The 24,803-nt window shown below is 39.8% G+C and overlaps 1 protein-coding gene across 8 annotated transcripts; it reads left to right on the top strand.

Moving 5' to 3' along the window:
• The first annotated feature begins 1,428 nt into the window (after positions 1-1,428).
• LOC115681801 (uncharacterized) lies at positions 1,429-23,770 on the top strand. 8 transcript variants are annotated; one of them, XM_056308374.1, is made up of 6 exons: positions 1,429-1,682; positions 2,144-2,408; positions 2,561-2,597; positions 2,997-3,102; positions 3,303-3,413; positions 5,721-5,897. In XM_056308374.1, exons 1-6 carry the CDS (start codon positions 1,548-1,550, stop codon positions 5,880-5,882), a joined length of 816 nt encoding a protein of 271 aa, XP_056164349.1. In that variant the 5' UTR covers positions 1,429-1,547; the 3' UTR covers positions 5,883-5,897. The 8 variants fall into 8 exon arrangements, with proteins under 8 accessions (XP_056164349.1, XP_056164350.1, XP_056164351.1 ...); XM_056308375.1 differs by having other exon boundaries at positions 1,437-1,682; positions 2,150-2,408; XM_056308376.1 differs by lacking the exon at positions 5,721-5,897 and adding an exon at positions 9,037-9,393 and having other exon boundaries at positions 1,439-1,682.
• Positions 23,771-24,803: the final 1,033 nt, after the last annotated feature.

Here is a 24,803-nt window from a genome sequence, read left to right as displayed (position 1 = left end):
AAGGCTCGCCCTCGCCAGCGGCCGGAGGGGACGACCTCACGGGCAAGAGGTTGAAGATGAAGGGAGGAAAAAAAAAAGAAAGAGAAAAAGAAAAGAAAAACAAAAAATATATATTAAAATATGTGGCATCCACGTCAGCACCGGCCGGCCCAAATTAGCCGGATGGACTGAATTGACACAAATGCAAAAGGTTTATGGCTGAATTAGCGTAATTGCAATAGGTTTGGAATTGTTTTGATTAATTTTTCCACTCCCAGAATTAATGTACAATTCTAGGTCCCTGTACATCTCGAGAAAAGATTCCCGATACCCTCTACCGGACTCGGGTCCGTATAGATTGGGCCCATCGCAACCGTAGATGCTACGAGTCCCGCTTGAGCAACATTATTTGTGGAACGATTGGGACGGGACCTGTAGACCCACAAGCGGGCACAAATTTCCCAACGGGGAGGGGGACAATTCATACAAAAATGGCCAATAGTCCGTTAACTTTTCTCTCCCCCGACAAACAGCCGAGAAGAAGTCAACAAATAACTTCATCCGCCGCTCGCAAATGGTCAAAAATCTTGAAATTTCGCAGACCCAAAATGCCCCTCGACTTATTGTCAAGCAGCGGAAAAGTCTCAATTTCTAGAACGGTTAATATCACGAAAAAATTTAAATTAATATGTTTATAATAAATTTATCCTAAATTAATTTTTTACTCATCAGAAACCTCAAACTAGTACACCCATGATAAATTTACCATCCGTTAGTTTTCGTTAAATTTTACCGTCAAATTTCTAAGTTGGATAGCACATGGCAATTAACGAGTGTACTAGTTTGGGGTTTTATCCTCTATTTGTCACATGTGTAACAGTATGTGATTTTTCGTAATATTAATCTAATTTAACGGAAGGTATATTTGTCACAAATGCAGCAGTTTGAGGTTTTTGATGGTTAAAAAATTAATTTGGAATAAATTTATCGTAAGTATAGCAGCTTGGAATTTTTCGTGGTATTAACCCTTTCTAAAACCTTGACTTTTTTTTTATCGTAATAAAGACCATAAAGTAGGTTATTAATACTTCAAAAATCGAATACTTTCTTAAATGTCGAGGACCTCATCTATACCTACATCATTAAGTTTAAAAAAAAGAAGAAAAAACTTCCTTTCGCCTTGCTTTTCACGAATGTTGATGATGTCTCTTTTGAGACTTTTCCACGACGGTGAAAAGTTTAGGTGCTGAAATGTCGACGCATATAGTCGTTCGTACTTCGTACGCATCTTCTCTTTGTTTTCCGAGCCTATAACGAATAACTAAAAGCAAATTAACCTGTACTTTTGGTAGTTGTATTGGCAACTTACGGAGATATTCTCGTCTCATCCCTGTAAAACTATATATGAATTCTGGGCATGTTTGTTAGCACTGCATTTGAAGGGTCTTCCTTCAGTCATTAATATCTTCTTTCTCCTCATCCTCCTCCTCCTCCTCCTTCGTCATCCGCTTCTCTCCGTCTCGCGAACACTGGAGCTCGAGTGATTCCTCCGGTTCGAGCGTGGGGAAATGGAGTTCTCCGACGAGACTGTGGGCGGCGGAGTGGAGGAGGAGGAGGAGGCATCTCGGGAGATCAGCGAGGCCGAGAAGAGCAAAATCGGCATCATGCGAGCCATCGTGGAGCGAGAAGATCCTTCTGCCAAGGTTCTCTGTTTTCCCCGAATTCTTCATCCGTTTCCGTCGCCTGCGTTGCGTTCTCTTGTGATCGCGTGGCTCTGCCGATTCCACGTGAAACGTTGTCGATTTGCAGAGTGAAATGTGTGTCCCGATCGTCACGAGCGAGGGAAGTGAATTCATGTTGCTCCCTGCGTCCTTAATTGCGTGAATATATTCCTTATGCCGGAACCAAGCTAGAGAGCAAGATCGACTGCGATTCAAGTTGAGCTGTGTTTCTCGTCAGTAATCCATTACTCGATTTTGTTGGAATCGGAGCTGGATTATCTAGTGCTCTGTAACTAGCTTCCAACTTACACGGTTGCAATTTCTCTAAAGTAGCAAAATTAGAGTTTAGGTGATCCCGTCGATCACTTGGGCGTGGACATGTCGTCATTGCAAAGTGAGGTCCATGAATTTAATTTACCTCGTCATTGCGTTATGATTTTTAGTTGCAGGATGTTGATGATTTCATGATACGGAGGTTTCTGCGAGCTCGCGATCTAGATATAAAGAAGGCTTCTAAGCTGTTTCTGAAGTACCTGAGCTGGAGAAGGTCTTTCGTCCCCAATGGGGCCATATCGGCATCAGAAATTCGAAATGACCTTGCTCAGCAGAAGTTGTTTATGCAAGGTCTTGATAAAAAGGGACGGCCGATAGTAGTCCTATATGGGGGTAGACATAATCCTTCCAAAGCAAGTCTTGAGGAGTTCAAGCGTATGATACTCCTCTGATTCTTCCAGATTTTTCTTCTAACCAATATGAATCCATCGCTTCACGCAAGACTTACCATCATCACATTATTGAAAAGAAATTTAGGCAGAAAAGTACTGAATTCGGCTAAAGTTGAGTTGTTTTACCGAGCGCAGGTTCTGTGGTCTACGGTCTTGACAAAATATGTTCCAGGTATCTCTTCTCCTTATTGAGACTCTGCACATCACAGAAATCTAAAACCATTGGAAAGAGAGTAATCTTCCGAAAATGAACTCCTTCAGAAGCATTCTGGTTAAGATGCCTATCCTGTGAGGCACAAAAATTGCATGTGTCAGCTTATCGCGTGATCAAAAAAGGATGGGTATATTACTTGCAAATGAAGCTCCTTAAATACTATATCTAGAGCCACCTTCCTCAACGGGAATAGTGTTGGAAAGTTTCTACATTCGTAGACCGGTCGCTTATTGGTTTCTCGGTTTCCAGTTTCCTAAGAACTGTGATCAACCCAGGTCTTTCTTTTGCATTCGCTTACGAGTGTTGGTCAAATTTTAGCCAATAACTTAAGCTGTTTCTTGGGCGTCGATCTTTCAGAATGCCTGGAGGGCAGGAGAAGTTTCTGGGCATAGCAGATCTCGAAGGATGGGGATACAAAAACAGCGACGTTCGTGGATACTTAGCAGCACTGTCAATCTTGCAGGTTCAATCTTCTGTCTCCTGCTTTTCTTTTGTATCAAGTCGATGCTGATGAAAACATTAAACTAGAATCCAACCCCTCCTTGAACAGTAAAAATGTGAAATTTTGTCTTTTTTTAATTGCACCTTACCTGAAAGTAGGTTTTAACAGAATACAGAATAAGCAAACTGCAAATTATAACTATTTTGGTTGGTTGATGCCAGGACTGCTATCCAGAGAGGCTGGGCAAGCTCTTTCTTATTCATGTGCCTTACATATTTATGACTGCATGGAAGATGGTTTACCTATTCATCGACCCTAAGACGAAAAAGAAGGTATTGTTGGATTTTTTTACTTCTTGCTCGCCATTTGAATCTCGTACGTTGACTTACTTTCAGAGTTCTTCAATTTGATTAGTAGATGAAGATTGGAACTTTTGGAATTCTCCGTCGTATTTAATTGGAAGAATACATAAACAGAACGTAAGAGCTCAATGAACTCCTATTGCGGCTGCAAGCATTAAAGATTAGCAATTTGTACTTTAATTTGTTTGTGTTGCGAAAGCAAACAATCGAACAATAAAATAGACATAACAAGAAAATAAATCGGATATTAGATTTACGTGGTTCGGTCGTAGTAACCTACATCCACGGAGAGAGCAGCAACGAATTCCACTATAGATTAAGCGATACAACGGAGATTACAACCACACTCGAGTCACTCAAACACTCTCAATGTTTCCCAAGCTCCAATTACATCCAAAAACTCAAGCAGTGTTTAGCCTCACAATTACTCACGAAATAATCTCTCAATCTCACGAAGGAATTATACACAAGTCTTACTGAAGAGACTAGCAAGTATCACCTAGAAATGGGTGAATAGGTGATTTGAGTACTTTTAGATCAATTTAAAGCTAAAATAAATAATCACAGGTAAAGTCTGAACAATATTCAAATTTTGAACAAACTTTGAATGGCAAATATGTAAATGTGCAATTAACTAAATCAAAGGAGTTTTAGGGATAAGAAAAATTGGACACAGATGTATAGTGGTTCGGCTTAGATCAAGCCTATGTCCACTCTCCCATGCTGACAGGCTATCGGTTAGATTCCACTAGAAGATCAATTAAGAGATTACAGGTTTTGAGTGATAATACTCTGTAAAAAATATGTCACTCTATCTCACTTAATCACTATTACAAAAGGTCTCTCAAGATTGCAGATTTTAGATAACAAAAGACAAGTGACACTGCTCGGAGTTTGCTCAGACCTTGGAATGAATAATTCTGAATTCCGTCTATCCTTCTACTCCTCGAAATGTCTCCTCTTATACTCCTCCATTTCCAAAATAGCCGTTGGACAATCTTTAGATGATCATCTTCCAATCTTCACCTTGGGCAGATTTGTATAAAAAGGATTGAGTAGCCGTTGGATGATAAAATCTGAATCTCACTTAATCTGATCGCTCATGCAATCAGAACTTCGGTTTCCATAAGAAGAGCTTCTCCGTGAAACTTGTCTTGGGTTTGATTGTCAATCATATATTAAGATATTTTGTTATAAATATTCCTTACAAAATAGCCTTTAAGATTGAAACAATCAAGACTTTCCATTTGTGAAATCCAAATCAGATTACTAGCAGTTGTTTTCGTTCTGAGTTAGCATCAAAGTCTGGATAAAGTTTGGTTCTTGACTCGCCTTCAAAACTTAAGTTAGGATAGGTTGATCTACAGAACTTTAATCTTTCGATACAAACTGAAGTTCTTCGTCTGTCATATATAATTTTTGAACTTCATCTTTGTGGTATAGAATATGAACTTCTCCTTCTAAATCATGTAAAGCCTGAACTTTCAGATTATAATTCCCTGGATTTAAATACTGCACAGCATTTGTCAAACTTACAAAATTCTCATAAACAGTTTTGTCAACTTCAAAATCTATTAGAAAGTTTTCTTAATATTTACTACAAGATTTAATCGGCTTGAACACTAAGTCTTCTTCGATATAATTCACGAGTAAACCAAACGGGGATGTCACACCATTATCATTTGCTCGCAAGTAAACCTCAGCTTCAGCTGCAAAACAAGGCATGAAGATCTACTCTGCATTCGTCTTTACGACAGACCATAACCTTTGAGAATATATATATTATATAAGCCACCGGCCTGGACAACAACAAAAAAGGTCCAAGTTTTCTCCACTTTTTTTTTCTTTTTCTATTATTTTGTCTGACACATGTTAATTAAGTTCATACGTAAGTCAAAGTCCTCGATCACACTTTCCTATTTTGATGGCCAAACACACCAACGCAGATTCGGACTTTAATTCGAAAGTCGATTTCCTTCCTTCTTTTTTTTTTTTTATCTTCGAAATTCAACTTTTCACTTCAAGCTCAAACTCGAGATATATTTTAATAATCTCCACCTTAGCTCGACATTTGAGCCAAGTCACAACCGCTGTGATAGCATCTGAATTTCGCTACTACTCTCCCACAATCCCTATGGGCTCAACTGCCACAGATGTCTTTCAAGTCCAAGCCTCGTTTGAACTTTGCCATAGCCGTAGACCTCATCGGAACACCAACTCCACATACACCTTTAACTGCTCCACGAGAATTTTCCGACATTACCTCATTTACCACAGATAAAGCAAAACATCATTGCATCTATATCTGTCAGAAGATCGAATACACACATTGTCAATATCAGAAGTTACAACAATTATTGGCTCTTCAGGCTCTACCTCGCTATAAGCACCATCTGTGATGAATACCAAGCTGGTACACGCTACCTCAGGAGTTTCTGATTGCAACTCCACCTCAAGCTAAACACCGTTCAGATCCGTATAAACACTGTTAGTAACACTAATAATCAGAAGTACTGGAGACTCGTTAAATGTAACTAATAGGTGAATTTAATTTCGACCACCACAACCGATAGCCCCGCTTACCTTGTGAATAACCTAGGAACATGCACTTTTTTGCCATTCCATCGAACTTACCATCACTAACTCGAACATAACATAGGCAACCAAATATTCTAATAACAGAATAATCAGCAACGTTATTTGACCACACTTCTTCGGGAGTCCGACATCCAATCGTAGTTGATGAGAATCTATTCTTCAGGTAACTTATCATACTAAGCGTGTCTGCTAGAAATCTCTTAGCCATACTAGTACTAGAGAGTATTTTATGAGCCATCTCTAGTAATGTTCTGCTCATCAACTCTGCAACCTGTTGTGGTTCATTAGCACTAGTGCAGTGTTTCACTATGCCTTTCTTCGTGCAGAATTCGTTTAACAACTTCGAGCAAAACCCCATGATACTGTCGGTCTGCATATGCTTCATTGTTTTAGTAGTCTCCTTTTCGATCAAAACTTTTAACTGCCTGATCCTGATAACAGCATCAAACTTGTGCCTAAGCACAAATACCCACGTCTTCCTCAAGTAGTCATCAACAATTGTTAGCATAAATCTGACACTCTTCCTCAAAGGAAACCGCGACAACTTGCGAACATCTAAGTTTATGCAATTTCCATGGTTTCTTTGATAACCATACCGAACAGCACTTTCCACCGTTGATTTAAATCACAACACCTGCATACATTCAGTTCATTAGAAACATAACCACATAGCAAATTTCTTCACTTAGAACCTTCAGGCTTCTCTCACTAATGTGTCCCAAACACGTATGCCACAATTCAGACTCTCAAACAGATGCATTCGACGTCTCCACAGCGAATTCCATCTCTATCTCACCTTGAAGCTATGTAGGCCATTGTGCTTGATTCCTTTCATTATAACCAAGGCACCTCGAACAACCTTCAAAATTCCACATTCTGAAGAATATTGACACCTAGCTGAATCCAAGGTACTCAAGGAAATCATATTTTTCTTCAACTCTGGAATATGCATCACTCCAGTCAATGTTCACACAATACCATCGTGCATTATGATTCTAACATCACCAACACCTATAACATTGCACTCAGAGTTGTTTCCTAACTGTACTTTACTACTATCCGTGCATTGATAAGTATTAAACCAGTTCTTATTTGGTGTAGCATGAAAAGAACAACTAAAATCCATAATCCATCCATCAAACGATTGAATAATCAGTGATAGATAATACATAATCAGCATTATCCAAATTACTATCGGCTATAGCTGCAACATCGCAGACTTAACTATAATTCCCTTACCCTTGTTGTTTTTCAGCTTAAAGCAATCCCTTCTAAGATGCGCCCTCTTACCACAACTCCAACAGATAGTACCACTAGTCCTAGACTGACTACGTCTATTCGAGTTTATACCACTTCTGCTAATGCGTGTACTAGTTCTTCCTTTATTTTCACATATTAAGCAACAGATACAGATTCGCCATATTCTCTTCTACGGATGTCCTCACTCAAAATCAAATCTCGAATCCCATCAAACGTCAAACTTGTTGACCCAGCAATAACAGTAGTATTCCAACTATTAGGCAATGAGGATAATATAAGCAAATCACATACCTCATCTTCAAAGTCAATCTCAACTGAACTCAATTGACTAACAATCACATTAAATTCATTGATATGATCAGCAACAAACACACCTTTGCTTATCTTCAAGTTAAACAGACGTTGCATCAAATAGACTTTGTTGATCGCAGAGGGCTTCTCGTACATGTTCGACAAGGCTTTCATCAAATCTGCAGTGGTTGTCTCTTTCACGATGTTAAACGTGGCGTTACGAGCCAATGTCAGCCGAATAACACCCAAAGCTTGTCTATCCAACAATTTCTAGTCAGCTTGCTTTATCGTCTTTGGCTTCTCCCCAGACAGGGGCAAGTGCAATTTCATATGATATAGATGAATTCTCAATCTGCATCTTCTAGAAACCAAAATCCTTCCCTCAAATATGTTGATTTTCACTTTTTCTTCTTCTATCACCATCGATTCGCTTCAACTCAGCCAAACCTGGCTTTGATACCAATTGTTGCGAAAGCAATCGATCGAATAATAAAATAGACAGAACAAGAAAATAAATCGGACATCAGATTTACGTGGTTCGGTCGTAGTGATCTACGTCCACGGAGAGAGCAGCACAGAATTCCACTATAGATCAAGCGATACAACGGAGATTATAACCACACTCGAGTTACTCAAACACTTTAATTTTTTCCCAAGCTCTAATTACACCAATAACTCACGCAGTATTTAGCCTCACAATTTCTCACGAAATAATATCACAATCTCACTAATGAATTATACATAAATCTTACCATAAGATTTAATCGTCTTGAACACTAAGTCTTCTCGGATATAATTCACGAGTAAACCAAACGTGGATGTCACATCATTATCATCTGCTCGCAAGTAAACCTCAGCTTCGGCGGCAAAACAAGGCATGAAGATCCACTATGCATTTGTCTCTGCGACAGACCATAACCCTTGAGTATATATATAAGCCACCGGCACGGACAACAACAAAAAAAGTCCAAGTTTCCTCTTCACTCTTTTTTTTTTCTTTTTCTATTATTTTGGACACGTGTTAATTAAGTCCATACGCAAGTCAAAGTCCTCGTTCATACTTTCCTATTTCGATGGCCAAACACACCAACGCAGATTCGGTCTTTAATTTGGAAGTCGATTTCCTTCCTTCTTTCTTTTTTCTTTTTTATCTTCGAAATTCAGCTTTTCGCTTCAAGCTCAATCTCGAGATATATCCTAACAATTTGGACGTAAGGAAAATTAGTACAGCGCAACTGACCATAGTTATGAGAAATCTATATCAGAAACCGTTGCTTCATTCCTGCTGTATTCAAGGTAGATGGTCGTCATGTTTCAACTGTCTAGACTGTCCCAAGATTAGCGCCCTATGAAGTTTTGTCTTTTACTGCTGGAGCATCATGTCCGCCCTCGAAACTGTGCATGTGCATATGTGATGCTAACCGATTCTGAACTCATCTCTCAGATTGTTTTCGTCGAGAACCAAAAAGAGAGTGCTACTCTGCTCGGGGACATCGATGAAAGCCAACTCCCGGATGTTTACGGAGGCAGGTTGCAACTTGTTCCCATTCAAGACAGCTAAATTCTACTCAGATTATAAGAATTCTCTCCTCATTTCTTCTCTGGCCGTGGGCCTATACTATAGAATATAAAGAAGATATTATATGGCAAAATGTGGAACAATAGCCAAATTCATGGCTGAACTGTCCAGATGATAGGCATGTCTCTCGGTATTTAAATTCTTTGTTTGAGGGATTTCTAATGTGGTCGCTTAAAAAACTTGTGGGGTTAATATACCAGATAGTGGGGTCCAATGTACTCTCCTATTCTTAAAAAATGATTTGTTATGTCCACCAGGAGCTTTCAGTGAGGGCTGTTTGACCTAGAAACCGGCTAGAACCAGCTTGTTTGATTTGATACCAAGCCGGTTCTTAGGAAAATCGATTTGATTCAGGATCTTCAAGAACCAAACATCGGCTTAGGACCAGTTGACTTCTTGATTTGAAGGTCGGAATCGTCCGGTCCACCTAGGAACCTACGATCCCGCATAAATCGATTCTCCCTTTATTGAAGAAATAAATTTTGCACTTCCCGATATTCAAGTCACGGGCTACAAATCACTTAACTAAGGAAAGTCCTTTATTAGACATAGTTTTCTAATTATAAAATGTAATTATCAACTTTTAGCTTTACAAATGAAAAAGGAATTTGAATACACTCGACTTGGAGCCAGCCAGTTCATTTCTTGATTGTTAGTCGAGAACCGATAACCCTAATGTCCATTATGAAATGATATTGGAGTATAAGAAATATTTTTTGGGTTAAGTATACTTTTGATCCACTAATTTCTATCAAATGTTATACTAGGTTGTTGGATTTCTTTTATTTTTATTTTTTTGCAATCAAGTCATCTATCTTCCTACGGTGGAGATGCAAACAACAGCAAGGATAGAATCCAGACTCTGGCTGCGTTTGGTTCAGCTTTTTCAAGTGGTTCCAAAGCCCTTTAGAGAAAATTTGGGGTGTTTGACAAAATTTTTTGGGTCCCTTTTAGTTAAATGCTAACATTGGCAAAGCTGAAAGCCCAAGGTAAGGGGGAACCTACAGTAGGCTTTCAGCATTTTCAAAATGCTATTATGAGGGTTTAATGACTTTTTTTTTCTTTCCAATATTGTCCTCACTGATAATTATGCATTCCACTTTTGCCCTCAAAACATATCATTCATCTTCTTTAACCATGTCTTTCATCTTCTTCAAGCATCGTCTGTGCGCTCACTAGTTGCTGAGTAGTTGAAATTAAGTCATTGGTCGCCGAGGTCGAGGGTCGATGTCCAAGTCGCGTAGGTCAAGGGTTGACCCATCATCTTCTTCAACCCATCACCATCTATCTTCTACAACCCTTCGACCGCGGTTGCCGAGGTCGCGCATCCTCGTCGGCCCTCGCCCGAGTCACGCCAACCGTCGAAGGGCCAGATCTAGGTCACCCAGAGGTCGCGCGACCTCGGCAGCCCATCATCTGGTGTGGCACGATGAATCTCAAGTACTACACAGTAGCCAACGCGAGAGAGTTAACGTTTTGATGGAGTAGAAGCGAAGGAGCTCATTAAATTTTACCATGAGAGCTAAGGTAAGATCTAAAACCACACCAGTGCCTTAGCCCTCTCTTCAACGAAGGAGACGAACAGTGCCCTTTGTTTTTTTGTTTTAATTTTTTTAATTTCAAATTACTTTGCAAAAAATTACACCAAATGTTACTAACCAAACGCTATTTGCTTTGACCAAAATAACTTGAGCCAAACGCATCCGATTGCTCCTTCCTATTTTGTGTGTGGTTGTGCTTGTGTGAGAGAGATGATTTCTTTTTTTCTAATTTTTTCATTCATCTTTTTTTAGGGAAATTTGCACAAAACCCCGTGAACTTTATGTGGCAGTACATGTTCCCACCTGAGCTTTCAACTATTAAACACTATTTTTTAAAATTTTATTTTGTTATAGCCGTTAACCCTCACTTATTTTTTTTTTCCGATAGTATGTGTTATGCACATGACTTTAATGGGTAAGAGTATATTTTAATCTTATTTTTGAAGGAAATCTCTTTTTACCCAAATTTTTTTAAGAAAATGAAAATATAGAAACAGGGAGAAAACTAAATAAACTAAGATTACTAACAATAGAAGAAATGAATATAAATAATAACATTAAGTAATAGAAATAAATTGTAAAATCATATAAATTTAGCGGTTTTAATAGAGTTAAATGATATTTTAAAAAAAAAGAACAAACACAATCCAAATAAACAGTGCAAAGTAACAAAAAAGTCAAATGACAAAAATTGATGACTTATTGTGTACATTTAAAGGGTTAACTTAGATAAAAAGTGATTGATTAACAAAAATGCTATAAAAATTTACAAAAGGAAATGATGTCCTCAACTCATAAAAGGAAATGATTAACTGATATTTAAAGTGATTTTCTTATATATATTTTTACTCATTTTTTTGCATTAATTGATTATCCAAAAACATATAATGATTATCCAATTTTTTTTAATTTGTCCTTTTTTGTTATTGGGGCCTTTTTCCTCTTTACTTGCTACTTATTTCTGTTTCTTTTTTTATTAGTATTTTTATCAATTTTTAACAATCCCAATTTCAAAATAATTATTGGTATTTTATTTTTATACCAATATTTTAGTTATTTTATTTTTTTTCAATTTCTCTATTTTTTTCATTGCTAAAAAAAGCAATATTAAAAGAGAGATTTCTAATCCAAAATATGAGATGAAAATAAATATTTAACGCTTAGGCTGTGTTCGTTTGGCGGAAAATATTTTCCGGGTTTTCCGGTGTTCGGGGGCGGAAAACATTTTCCCCTCAATGAGGGAAAACATGACCAAATTGGCGGAAAATGATTTCCGCTTCTGAAAAGCGGAAATCATTTTCCGCCAAACTCCTCTTTCCCCCTTCTAGTCGCCGGCGCCCGCCGCCGCCGCCGGGCGACGTCGCCGGCCGCCGCCGCTGCCGGACTTGGTCGCCGCCGCCGCCGCCGGACGCCGGTCGCCACCGCCGCCACCGCCCGGTCGCCACCCGCCGCCCGCCGCCGCCGCCGCCGGTCGCCGGCCGCCGGCGAAAAATATTTTCCGAAACTTTTTCATATTGGTCACCGAACACCGGAAAATTATGTTCCGGAAAAACATTTTCCAGGAAAATGACTTCTGGGAAAATATTTTCTAAAAGGAGAATATTTTCCGCCAAACGAACGGAGCCTTAATTTCCTTTCAATTTCATGGACACTACCAAACAGAGAAAGTCAATCCCTTTTCAAGGGAAAAGACTTTCTTGTAAAATGATTTCCTCGCACATAAAGTTTTTCACGAAATAAACATCGTTGTGTTCTTCTTCATCGCACGATCACTGCATCACCTTTGTAGCTCATTAGTGTATGTCTTGCGAGTTGCAACTGGCCAAGAAAGACAGAGATGTTTATTATAAGCAAAACTTACGAATTAGGTTTAATTCACGAATTAAGTTCAGAGACGATATTGAACAAATTAAAAATTCAGGGACTACATTGCATATTGGACTACATTGAACAGATAAAAAATTCATGAACCATATTACACGTTAAGCTAAAGTTCATGGACTGTTTATGTCATTTTCCCTTACTAAAATACAAAGGGAGGGCCTTGCTTTTTACCTGTTTTTTTTTTCTCTTTTCCTGCCTTCTAAAATTTATTGATAAATAATCTTAAATTGAGTGGGTTTTCTTTTTTTTTTCTTCTAATACTGATTTCGTGCACTTACTGATATCTACTTATTAATTATATTGACAATACATGGATTATAATCAGAGTTGAGAGAATGTTCCTGTTTATGGCTGTTATATGGCTCGTTTGGTTCGTGTTCATATACGTAACGTGCTAGCGGTGTGGCTCGTTAAAATCAGGCGTGAATTTCCCAGCTTGGCATTTGAATAACTTGTCGAAAGCGATTGTTTAGCTGAACATTGAGTTATATAGCGAAAGGAACGATTTTTTTACTTGAATATCATATAATCCACACACACACACACACATATATATATAGGAGAGCACTTGCCACGCCTGTGCATTAAAAAAAAGTTTGCAGAGAAGGGGGATTGGTTGGAAGCATGGAAGGGATGGAGAAAGTAGGAGGAGAAGGGAAAGAGTGGTTGAGATGAGAGAGAGATATGGAGGGAGAGAGTCAAAGAGGCGTTGGAAGTTGGTATCTAATACCTACTAATGACAATATCAACACCTGTTTATTTATAAACGAGTATTTTATAAGGACAAAACGCGTATAATTGCATGGTCATAGTTTAATATTTTTCGAGTAAATAAATAAAAGTGAAAAAGTACATGGGAAATAATTCTAGGGCTTTATTTACTACTCTGTCCATGTGTAATGTGCTGCTCTTTTCTTCCATATCAATAATTTGACCTCATTTTTGTTTTTGCTGTTTACAGACTATATGTATCAAGATAGAGTAACTAATAAAAAGCATATCTAAATTAAGGGTTAATACCACGGAAAACCCCGAACTGATACATTTGTGATAAATTTACCCCAAACTAATTTTTACCACAAAAAATCCCAAACTAGTACACCTGTGACAATTTTACCCTTCGTTAGTTTTCGTTAAATTTTACTGTCAAATTTCTGAGTTGGATGACACGTGACAGTTGACTGGTGTACCAGTTTAGGGTTTTACCCTCCGTTTGTCACAGGTACACCAGTTTGTGATTTTTCGTGGCATTAATCCAATTTAATGAAGGGTAAAATGATCACGAATGTACAACTTTAGGGTTTTTAGCGGTCAAAAAATTAGTCTTGGGTAAATTTATCACAGGTGTACCAGTTTGGGGTTTTTCTCTGTCAAAAAATTAGTTTTTGATAAATTCGTCACAGATGTACCAGTTTGAGATTTTTCGTGGTATTAACCCCTAAATTAATTATTTGATAATTATATCAAGATCCCAGGTCTTGCGTCAAGTCCTCGCCAGGCCCCGCCAATTCATTGTTGGGCCTCAAGAAATGGTCAGCCTCGCCCAACGGGCCTCCAAGGAGTCCAAGGCACTCCCTACTTTGGCCGAGCTGGCTTGCCGAGCTGGTTGACTGCTCATTAAACAGGTTGCAAACTCAACGTCGATTCATCGTCTACTTGGATTTTGACTCACGTCTTATTCTATCCGCGAGATCAGTACGAGAAAGTATTCAGCAGTTGCATAGTACCGTACCATGGGCTAACGTATCGTGTATATTTTTACTGAAGCCCAATGCGACTCGACACGTGTCGATGACTTGAACAAGTATAAAAATAAAAATAAAAATAAAAACCTAGCTGGAATTGTCCTCTCTCTTCCCTCATCTTCTCCATCTACAGCCATCTCCTCCATCTGCAGTTGTCGGCGGCATTGCATCCAAGCCAAATGCTGCTGTGCAGCTGTGGCTAAGCCACCCTCCGTTGTCGCGGTGGCTCGCAGTCGTTGCCGTCCATGGATGAGCACCTAGGTCTGAGCACCGGCTCGCAGTAGTCGTCGCGAAGGCCTGCGTCTGTGGATGCCCCAAATTTGAAGGTGGACGAAGAAGAAGATGATCTCGAGGTGGATGATAAAGAAGCGAGGACTATCGGTATGCCCTAGATATGAGCTCGCGTTTGTGGATACTCTAAATCTGGAGGTTAACGAAGAAGAAGATGATCTTGCGGTGGCTTGGGCATGGACCATGGCTCTCTATCCGGCAATGGATGAATATGGCCACGAGAGACGATGAAGGGGGCAGCTTTGTTTACGAGCCGCGGCAACAATTGAGGGATCGATGGCTTGGCATGGACCTCCCAAACGCCTAACTTTGAGCAACGACGAAGGGGGGGACGCGAAACTACTGTAGATAGAGAATGAGGAAGAGAGAGAAAAAGAGAGGCAGATTTTTTTTATTTTTTATTTACTTGCCTTGTCATAGACATGTGTTAATGTATTATTGGATTTTGACACATAAATGCTTGCCACGTTAACATATGAAGCCGTATTATGCAACCACTGAATACTTACTCATTGGGAACAGTAATATTTGGTCATAGTATCATGTCATAGGCTGACGAGGCAAGTACTTATGTGCCAAAATCTAATCATACATTGACACGTATCCATGACGTAACAAGTAAATATAAAATATTAAAATATCTACCTCTCTTTTTGTCTCTCTTCCTCCTTCTCCATATACGGTTGTTTCCCGCCTACCCCTTCGTCGTTGCTCGTGGTCAGGCATTCGGGAGGTCCATGGCCAAGCCATATCTCCGTCGTTGTCGCGGCTCGCAAACAGAGTCACCCCCTTCATCATCGCTCGTGGCCATATTTGTCCGTCGCCAGATTCTGAGCCATGGTCCATGGCCAAGCCACGGCAAGATCATCTTCTTCTTCGTCCACCTCCAGATATAGGGTATCCACAAACGCGAGCTCAGATCTGGGGCATACAGATGGTCATCACCTCTTGTTCATCCACCCCGAGATCATCTTCTTCTTCATCCACCTCCAGATTGGGGCATCTATAGACGCAAGCCTCCGCGACGACGATTGCAAGCCGCTGCTTAGATCTGGGTGGCTCGGCCATGGTTGGCAACGACTGCGAGCCACCGCGACAGAAGGTGGCTTGGCCATGAATGCACAGCAGTAGTCGGCTTGGACACAGTGCTGCTGACTCCGCTGACGACTGTAGATGGAGGAGGTGGCTGTGGACGGAGAAGATGGAGAAGAAAGAGAACAATTCCAGTTAAATTTTTATTTTATTTTTATTTATTCAAGTCATTGACACGTGTCAAATTGCGATTGGGTTTCGATAAAAACTACATGCCATGTCAGCTTATCACGTGATACTATGCAACTACCGAATACTTTCTCGATCAGTAGAGTATTTCATAAGCTTGAGTTTACCTATTTGGATGTAGGCTTCCGAGTTACTGAAAAGATATTACCCTCGTGCATGAATTTGATAAACAGAAACTACAATCAAAATTTTTAGGTGCCTTCTTTTGCGCTTAAGAAAAGATGATCAGGGTCACGACCAATATACCCCAGTGGAGTGCACGGTTGTACATAAAAGAAATTCAAGCCTCTAGTAACTGTGACCGAAAAGAAAGGGAAACAAAAGATAGAATTTGGTATTACTGGAGACAACTTTGAGAAAAAAAAAATGGAAATTTTTTTCCCAATTGGCCATTCAAAGTTGAAGTTCACATCCGTCTAGTTAACTTAAGAATCTAACTAGGAGGAGACACAGCCTCGATGTGGCACTAGAAATTCCACATTTATGTGATAATACATTTTTTATTGTAGGGATTGACCAATGTAAACTGAGTCACATAATTTCAATGTAATATTGGCTTTCGAATAGCTTGAAGTTATGTGATAATTGACCTTAACCCATAAGAGGTTACGTTTCGACTACGCAAGTAAATGACACAAACACTACAAAACAATTAATAGTGTTGGATATATGTACATAAGATATTAGATATATCATGAACTGATAAGCCGAAACTTTAAGCAACTCATAGAATATCAGTGTTTCGGCCGACCTAAAGTGTTTCCGACCATAAGCAAACGAATGGACTAAAATGTGTTTCAATGAAGATTGAAAACATATACTAGTTCTTCTCTCGCTAGGGTGGTTTATCCAAGTTGGGCCTGTGGAACTTTCACTTCAAATGATGCATGGAAGCTGGTTGAAGGCTGTGATGGCAAAGTTCCCTGGTTCAGGCTCAGTTGGGTTTCATTGTCTGGTTGATCATATTTGGATAGACTGCAGACTATTGGAAAATCGAGAAAGTGGTGTGACATTCATAGTCAATGTGCAGCATGAAAACACCGCGAGGAGATCGACTAGGAATCATCACTGGCGAAAGGAACATGAAACTGAACTAATAAGAGTTGTCTTTTGCTGATAAAACGCAAGTTCCAGACGAGATGAAGGTGATCTACAGGATAGAGATTAGTATGTGATAAAACATAAAGGTCATTAGTATGTAATAGGTTACACAGGAAGTGAAAATTAGGATAGAAATGTAAAGACAGTAATGCAATAATCATGTGAAAAAGCCTTGTTACATGAGTAGGTTAAAGAAAACACGCATACGACGGTGTAAATCCCAAATGAATTGCCCTGCAAGTTTGAACTCTTGACAGATGAACGTACTATAAGATGTTAAACCAACTACCCATTGTTAAACGAGTCATTACTAGAGATTACCAATGGTATTAGTTAAGCTATGTTTTATATGCGATTAACAATAGCCGGTCTAAGAATTACTTTAATCTGAAATACCCACTTGGGGAAAAACTTAGGTGACCATCTCTTGTAGGCAAGTCCACAAGAGATGGCCACCTAAGTTGTTGGCAAGTCCGCGTCCATCTTTGTTCATTACAACTCAATGTATTATCCGAGCTAATTTACGAGTAGTACCTAATGTGATGGATCTTGTTCCGGCGAGAAAAGAGATGACCCCTTCGTATCGATTGCAATCCCAATTAACCAAGTTTCGATCAACTGGTATGACGCGAGACCTAAGCCACCTGATTGGGAAAATACCTACTCAAGCGAATTTGTAATGGATAGAGGATCTTCAGCGAAAATTGAGATCATACCAAGGGTATGTCTTGGGCGGGTAGGTCATGGCAAAATACCGGATGGTTCATGCTTCACAGATCATGCAGAAAACACTTCCAATGGCAATCAGTATGGTAGTAAAAAAACCCCGACCCAACTCGATCCGGACCTATTCGAAGACCAAGGATGATTACTAACCATTGATTAGGTTCTGTTCGAGTAAGCCCGGCCAGATCCGAACCATTGACACGCCTAATAATTAGGTCAAAGCATAGTTTGGAATGTCCCCGTGGATCACATCCCACCGCAAATGGCAAGGACCATCTCTCGTCCGTTAGATTGGGGTGAGGTTTGGCTGCTTGTAGAATGATTTTCGGGCCGAAGAGTCACATCCTCATTTGAGCTAAGAGTCTCGTCCACGCATTTAAGAGAGGGGGGACTTCCACCGTCCAGGAAGACGGTGCCCCATTCATGGTCATTCAATATCGTGATGAATGACGACCGCCATCGTACCATAGATCACATGAGCGCACATGAGCATGCATATCTTTGTTAAGAATTCGTTGTACTTCGCAGGAAATAAATAATTTAAAAATATATATATTTTAAAAAGAATGCACGTATCACTTATAAAAATTAGTTAATAAAAAAAATTTCATACGTTTTCGTGGACGATAAAATTATTTTTCGTTTATTCATTTTCGTAAGCGATGCGAATAATTATTTTTAAATTTTTTTTTTTGCAAATCGTTTATTTTTCCGTGAAACAAACGAAGAATCTTATATATAAGATTGGAGCATGTGTTCTTCGTTAAATCGCGTTGTGTTTATTATATATCTTCCTCTTTTGAACAAGATAGGGGCTGGGGCTCCGAGTTCGTGTTGTATGTTAATGCAGCTATAGAGATTCCATAACAGGTAGATAATTCCTTATTGTCGTCAGGGAAATTTGTTATGTATATGACATAGTTGTTGTACTGTGTGAGAGAAGATGGTAAAAATCTCCCAAAGGAATTACCTAATGGGATGAGTTGCGAAAAAGATGTTGGAATTTGCAATAATTGCTAATTTTCCACATTAATACTCATTACAACTAATGTTCCATCTTTTGCTGGACAAGTCATCGATCGGAATTGCATGTAAGGGTGAGCGGTTTCAGGTTTCATTCCAGGTTCCGTACAGGTTCCACCTGAAACATAAAACTTACATGTTTCAACAGTTCCCTCATTTTTTGGAACTTAAAACTTACCCTGTCACGGGTTACAAGGTTAATTCCAGAATTTACCTAGGTTCCACCGGTATTATTAGTTGCACGATTGTAGTGAATCATCACCTTTAATGACCACAACTTACTGCTACAATTTACTGACCACAACTTATATTTAGACATACGAAGAATATGAAATATTAACTAAGTAAAAGTCTTAGTCATAAAATGAAAGCTCGGACCAGCGGTTCTGGATTATACACTTATCGTAGGATGCCATGTAATACCGCAGGATCGCGGGAAGACACGGACCAAGAAAAACACAAAAACTTATTCCAGATTCCACATACCTAGTATTCGAAAATTACCCGTCGAAACAAGTTCCCCAATTTTTTGAACCTGAAACTTGCCCTACGTACCCTGGAACCTGGAACCGGACAGGTTCCCACCGATCCACTTCTCAAGTTTCGGATTCTACCCTAGAATCATGCTCACCCCTAATGGCATGGATGTATATTCCATCGCGATTTTATCCTAAATTAATTTACAATCCTAGGTCCATGTGCATCTCGAGTCAAGATTCCCGATTACCCTTTACCGGACTCGGGTCCGTGTGGATCATGTCCATCGCAGTCGTAGACGCAACCGAGTCCCGCTTGAGTAATATTATGTAAATGGTGAACGATTGGACTAAAACTTCCCAACAAAAATGGCCAAAAAATCCGTTGACTTTCCTCTCGCCCCACCCAAACAAAACAGTCGAGAAGAAGTCAACAGAAGACTTCCCGTATCCGCCACTTCGCATGTGGTCAAAAACAGCGACAAAAAAGGTCGGAATTTCGCAGAACCAAAATGCCCCTAGACTTTTCATTATGACATTGTCAAGCAGCGGAAAAGTCCTTAATTTCTGGAACATTGACTTTTTATCGTAATGAAGACCGTAAATTAGGTTATTAATACCTTGAAAATCGATTGCTTTCTCAAATGTCGACAACCTCATCTATATTTATATCGTTTAAGTCAAATAAAAATGAAAAAAACTTGCTTTCGCCTCGCTTTTCACAAGTGTTGATAATATCTCTTTAACACGTTTCCATGACGGTGAAAAATTTAGGTATTCAAATGTCTACGTATATAATTGCTCGTACTTCTTTCGCATCTTCTCTTTGTTTTCCGAGCCTATACCGAGTCACCAAAAGCAAATTAGCCTATACTTTTGATAGTCGTACAGGCAACTTGCTAAAAAATTCTTGTCTTATCCCTTATAAAGCTATGTAAATTCGAGGCATGTTTGTGTACACTTGAACAAAAGCATTGCATTTTCAGCAAAATTCAGAATGTTGTTCAAGTTTTCTAGAAAATCATGAAAAAAAATTTACACTTGAATTTGCGAGTCAACATTCGGGTATTGCCAAAATTTCGGGGTTTAAAAGGGAAAAAAAAAGAGGTCAAAATGCACGAGTAGCAAGATAAGCCAATCTAGACAGGCCGCGAATGGGACTTTATAATATCATCGCAACAATCATGGTGGGGCGGGGGGGTGGGGCGGCCGCGTCGGATCTAACCCATGTTTCGGAACCCTCGTCTCTTATCGAGCACGCTCGATAAGCGTATACAAAATACTCGTGAATAAAATTTTATATTTCTTAAAATATACTTAATAAGTGTATCGATAGCACTATCTAAATATTTTACATATTTGTCCAAAAAAAATATATTTTATAATAATAATAATTTTTTTTTTTTTCTGAAAAACAATTTGAGCATTGCGGTACATCAACGGGGATCTACTGGTCCCGTTGAATACGGCAGGCGCGGGTCGGTCCACCGGCTCAACTGCGCTTCATTTAAAAGGGGGTCTTCCTTCGGTCATTAATATCTCCTCCTTCTTCTTCCTCCTCCTGCTTCTCCTTCTTCCTTCTTCTGCTTCTCTCTCTCTCTCTCTCGCCGGCGAACACTGAAAGCTCCGAGCGATTCCCTCCGATTCGAGCGCCGGAGAAATGGAGTTCGCCGACGAGAGCGTGAGCGGCGGAGGAGCTGCCGCGGAGGAGGAGGCGGCGGCGGCGGCGGCGTCGTCCGGGGAGATCAGCGAGGTCGAGAGGAGCAAAATCGGCATCATGCGAGCCGTCGTGGAGCGCGAGGATCCTTCCGCTAAGGTTCTCTCTCTTCTTTTTCCGCGACTCCTTCGTCCGTTTCCCGTCGCCTTCCTTCGCCCGTGATTCGCGTGGCCCTGCTGATTCCCGCGTCGCGTCGGTGTGGAGCTGCATTTGGCTTTCTCCAGCTTTTCTGAGCTTCGGATTGGCTTTAGTCGCTGTGGACTGTGTGATTTTTGGATGTTGTCGATTTGCGAGAGCGGAATGCGTGTCCCGATCGTCGCGAGCCGAGGGAAGTGAATCGATGCTGCTCTCCGCGTCCTTAATCGCGTGTGAATATGTTCCTCATGCCGGAACGAAGCTAGAGAGCAAGATTGACTGTGATTCGAGTTGAGCTGCGTTTCTCGTCGGTAATCCGCTACTCGATTTTGTCGGAATCGGAGCTGTGTTGTCTAGTGCTCTGCGACTAGCTTCCACCCTACGCTAGTGAATCATCCAAATTCGGATGCATATGTATTTGAGCAGATAGTCGACAATGTATCCGGTGGTTTCCTTTTCATGTAGCCTCAAAGTAGGAAACTTGGCTAATTTAAATTGGCAGGCTAGTTTTAGGATTTGGTTTCTTAGATCATGCCTGTTTTTAGATTGCAAAGTCGGGTCCGTGAATTTAAATTGCCTCGTCATTACGTTATGATTTTTAGTTGCAGGATGTCGATGATTTCATGATACGGAGGTTTCTGCGAGCTCGCGATCTAGATATAGAGAAGGCTTCTAAGCTGTTTCTGAAGTACCTGAGCTGGAGACGGTCTTTTGTCCCCAATGGGGCCATATCGGCATCGGAAATTCCAAATGACCTTGCTCAGCAGAAGTTGTTTATGCAAGGTCTTGATAAAAAGGGACGGCCTATAGTAGTTGTATACGGGGGTAGACATAATCCTTCCAAAGGAAGTCTTGAGGAGTTCAAGCGTATGATACTTCTCTGATTCTTCCAGATTTTCTTCTAACCAATATGAATTCATCGCTTCATGCAATAAGGTACTGAATTCGGCTAAAGTTGAGTTGTTTTACTGAGCGCAGGTTTTGTGGTCTACAGTCTTGACAAAATATGTTCCAGGTATCTCTTCTCCATATTGAGACTCTGCACATCACAGAAATCTAAAAACATTGGAAACAGACTAATCTTCCAAAAATGAATTCCTTCAGAAGCATTCTGGTTAAGATGTCTAGCCTGTGAAGAACAAAAATTGCATGTGTCACCTTATCGCGTGATTGAAAAAGAACGGGCATATTACTTGCAAATGAAGCCCTTAAAGACTATATCTAGAGCCACCCTCCTCAACGGGAATAGTGTTGGAAAGTTTCTACTTTCGTAGACCGGTCCCTTATTGGTTTCTCGATTTCCAGTTTCCTAAAAAACCGTGATCAACCCAGGTCTTCCTTTTGCATTCGCTTACCAGTGTTGGTCAAATTTTAGCCAATAACTTGAGATGTTTCTTGGGTGCTGATCTTTCAGAATGCCTGGAGGGCAGGAGAAGTTTCTGGGCATAGCAGATCTCGAAGGATGGGGATACAAAAGCAGCGACGTTCGTGGATACTTAGCAGCACTGTCAATCTTGCAGGTTCAATCTTCTGTCTCCTGCTTTTCTTTTGAATCAAGTTGATGCCGATGAAAACATTAAACTAGAATCCAATACCTCCTTGAACAGTAGAAATGTGAAATTTTGTCTTTAAGGATTGCTTGCACCTTACCTGAAATTAGGTTTTAACAGAATACAAAATGTGCATACTGCGAATTAACTCTTTTGGTTGGTTGATGCCAGGACTGCTATCCAGAGAGGCTGGGCAAGCTCTTTCTTATTCATGTGCCTTACATATTTATGACTGCATGGAGGATGGTTTACCCATTCATCGACCCTAAGACGAAAAAGAAGGTATTGTTGGATTTATTACTTCTTGCTCACCATTTGAATCTTGTATGCTGACTTACTTTCAGAGTTCTTCAATTTGATTAGTAAATGAAGATTGCAACTTTTGGAATTCTCCTTCGTATTTAATTAGAAGAACACATAAACGTAATTGCCCAATGAACTCCTATTGCGGCTCCAAGCATTAAAGAATAGCAATTTGTACTTCATTGATTTGTTTGGACATAAGGAAAATTAGTACAGCGTCACTGACCATAGTTATAAGGAATCTATATCAGAAACCGTTGCTTCGTACCTGCTGTATTCAAGGTAGATGGTCGTAATGTTTCGACTGTCAAGACTGTCATAAGATTAGCACTCTGTGAAAGTTTTATCTTTTAGTGTTGGAGCATCATGTCCACCCTTGAAACTGTGGAGAGTGCATATGTGATGCTAACCGATTCTGATCTTATCTCTCAGATTGTTTTCGTCGAGAACAAAAAACAGAGAACTACTCTGCTCGGGGACATTGATGAAAGCCAGCTCCCGGATGTATACGGAGGCAGTTTGCCACTAGTTCCCATTCAAGACAGCTAAATTTCACTCAGATAACAAGAATTTTCTCCTCATTTCTTCTCTGGCCGTAAGCCTGTACTATATAATATAAAGAAGATATTATATGGCAAAATGTGGAACAATAGCCAAAATCCACGGCTGAACTGTCCTGATGATAGGTTTATCTCTCGGTATTTATATTCTTTGTTTGAGTAATTCTTAGTGTGGTCGATTCAAAAACTTGTGGGGTTAATATACCAGATAGTGTGGTCCAATCCAATGTACTCCACTCTTCTGGAGAAATGATTCGTTTTGCCCACTCTGAGCATACAATGAAGGCGGTTTGAGCTAGAAACCGATCCGAACCGGCTCGTTCAATTTGATACCAAGCCGGTTCTTAGGAAAATCGATTTGATTCAGGATATTCAAGAACCTAGAATCGGCTTAGGACCAGTGGACTCCTTGATTCCAAGGTCCGAACCGTCGGGTCCATCTAGGAACCTACAATTCCGCATGAACCGATTCTCCCTTTATCGAAGAAATAAATTTTTTGCACTTCTCGATATTCAAGTCATGGGCTACAAAATCACTTTAACTAAAAAAAGTCCTCCATTAGACATAGTTTCTAATTATAAAATGTAATTATCAACTTTTGGTTTTACAAATGGAAAAGGATTTGATTAGCTTTGGTAGTTGTATTTCCTTTTTTTTCGCAATCAAGTCATCTGACTTTCTTGGTGGAGATGAAGACAGTGGCGAGGACAGAGTCCAGACACTGGATGAATTGCTCGATCCTATTTCCTCTTTTTGTGTGTGTGGTTGTGTGCCTGCGCGCGCAGAGAGAGAGATACATATTTTTAGGGAAAATTACACAAACCACCCCAATGAACTTTTGGTGGCAATAAATACCCACGTGACCCAAAAGAACTACGAAATAATATCCCTTATGTAATTAATTTTGTTATGGCTGTAATTCCTCAATTATTTTTCCCGCTACATGTCTTGCAAGTTGTGACTAGCCAAAAAAGAGAGATGTTTATTATTATAAGCAAAAGGGATAATGACACATACAGTCCCTGAACTCTGGCCCAATGTGCAATTTGATCCCTGAACTTTTAATTTGTTTAATGTCATCCATGAACTTTTGGTATATGTTCAATTAAGTCCCTGAACTATATGAAAATGTTCAATATAGTCCCTGAACTTGAATTAATGGAAAGGACTGCATTGAACATTTTCATATAGTTCAAGGACTAAATTGAACATGTATCAAAAGTTTAGGGATGACATTGAACAAATTAAAAGTTCAGTGGCCACATTGCACATTAGATTAAAGTTTAGGGACTAAATTG

The sequence above is a fragment of the Syzygium oleosum genome, unplaced genomic scaffold (genome assembly GCF_021117445.2).
Source record: "Syzygium oleosum isolate NSW1041296 unplaced genomic scaffold, Sole_v2.1 Sole_v2.02, whole genome shotgun sequence".
Classification (NCBI taxonomy): domain Eukaryota; kingdom Viridiplantae; phylum Streptophyta; class Magnoliopsida; order Myrtales; family Myrtaceae; genus Syzygium; species Syzygium oleosum.
The sequence above is the reverse complement of the archived record's forward strand: the minus strand, read 5'-3'. Positions and strand labels throughout refer to the sequence as shown.

Excerpts from the sequence above, each read along its gene's own strand:
- LOC115681801 (XM_056308374.1), top strand. The coding sequence starts at position 1,548 with ATGGAGTTCTCCGACGAGACTGTGGGCGGCGGAGTGGAGGAGGAGGAG. Across the intron at positions 3,103-3,302 it reads CAGCACTGTCAATCTTGCAG|GACTGCTATCCAGAGAGGCT; the intron begins GTTCAATCTTCT and ends GGTTGATGCCAG. Across the intron at positions 3,414-5,720 it reads ACCCTAAGACGAAAAAGAAG|ATAAAGCAAAACATCATTGC; the intron begins GTATTGTTGGAT and ends CATTTACCACAG.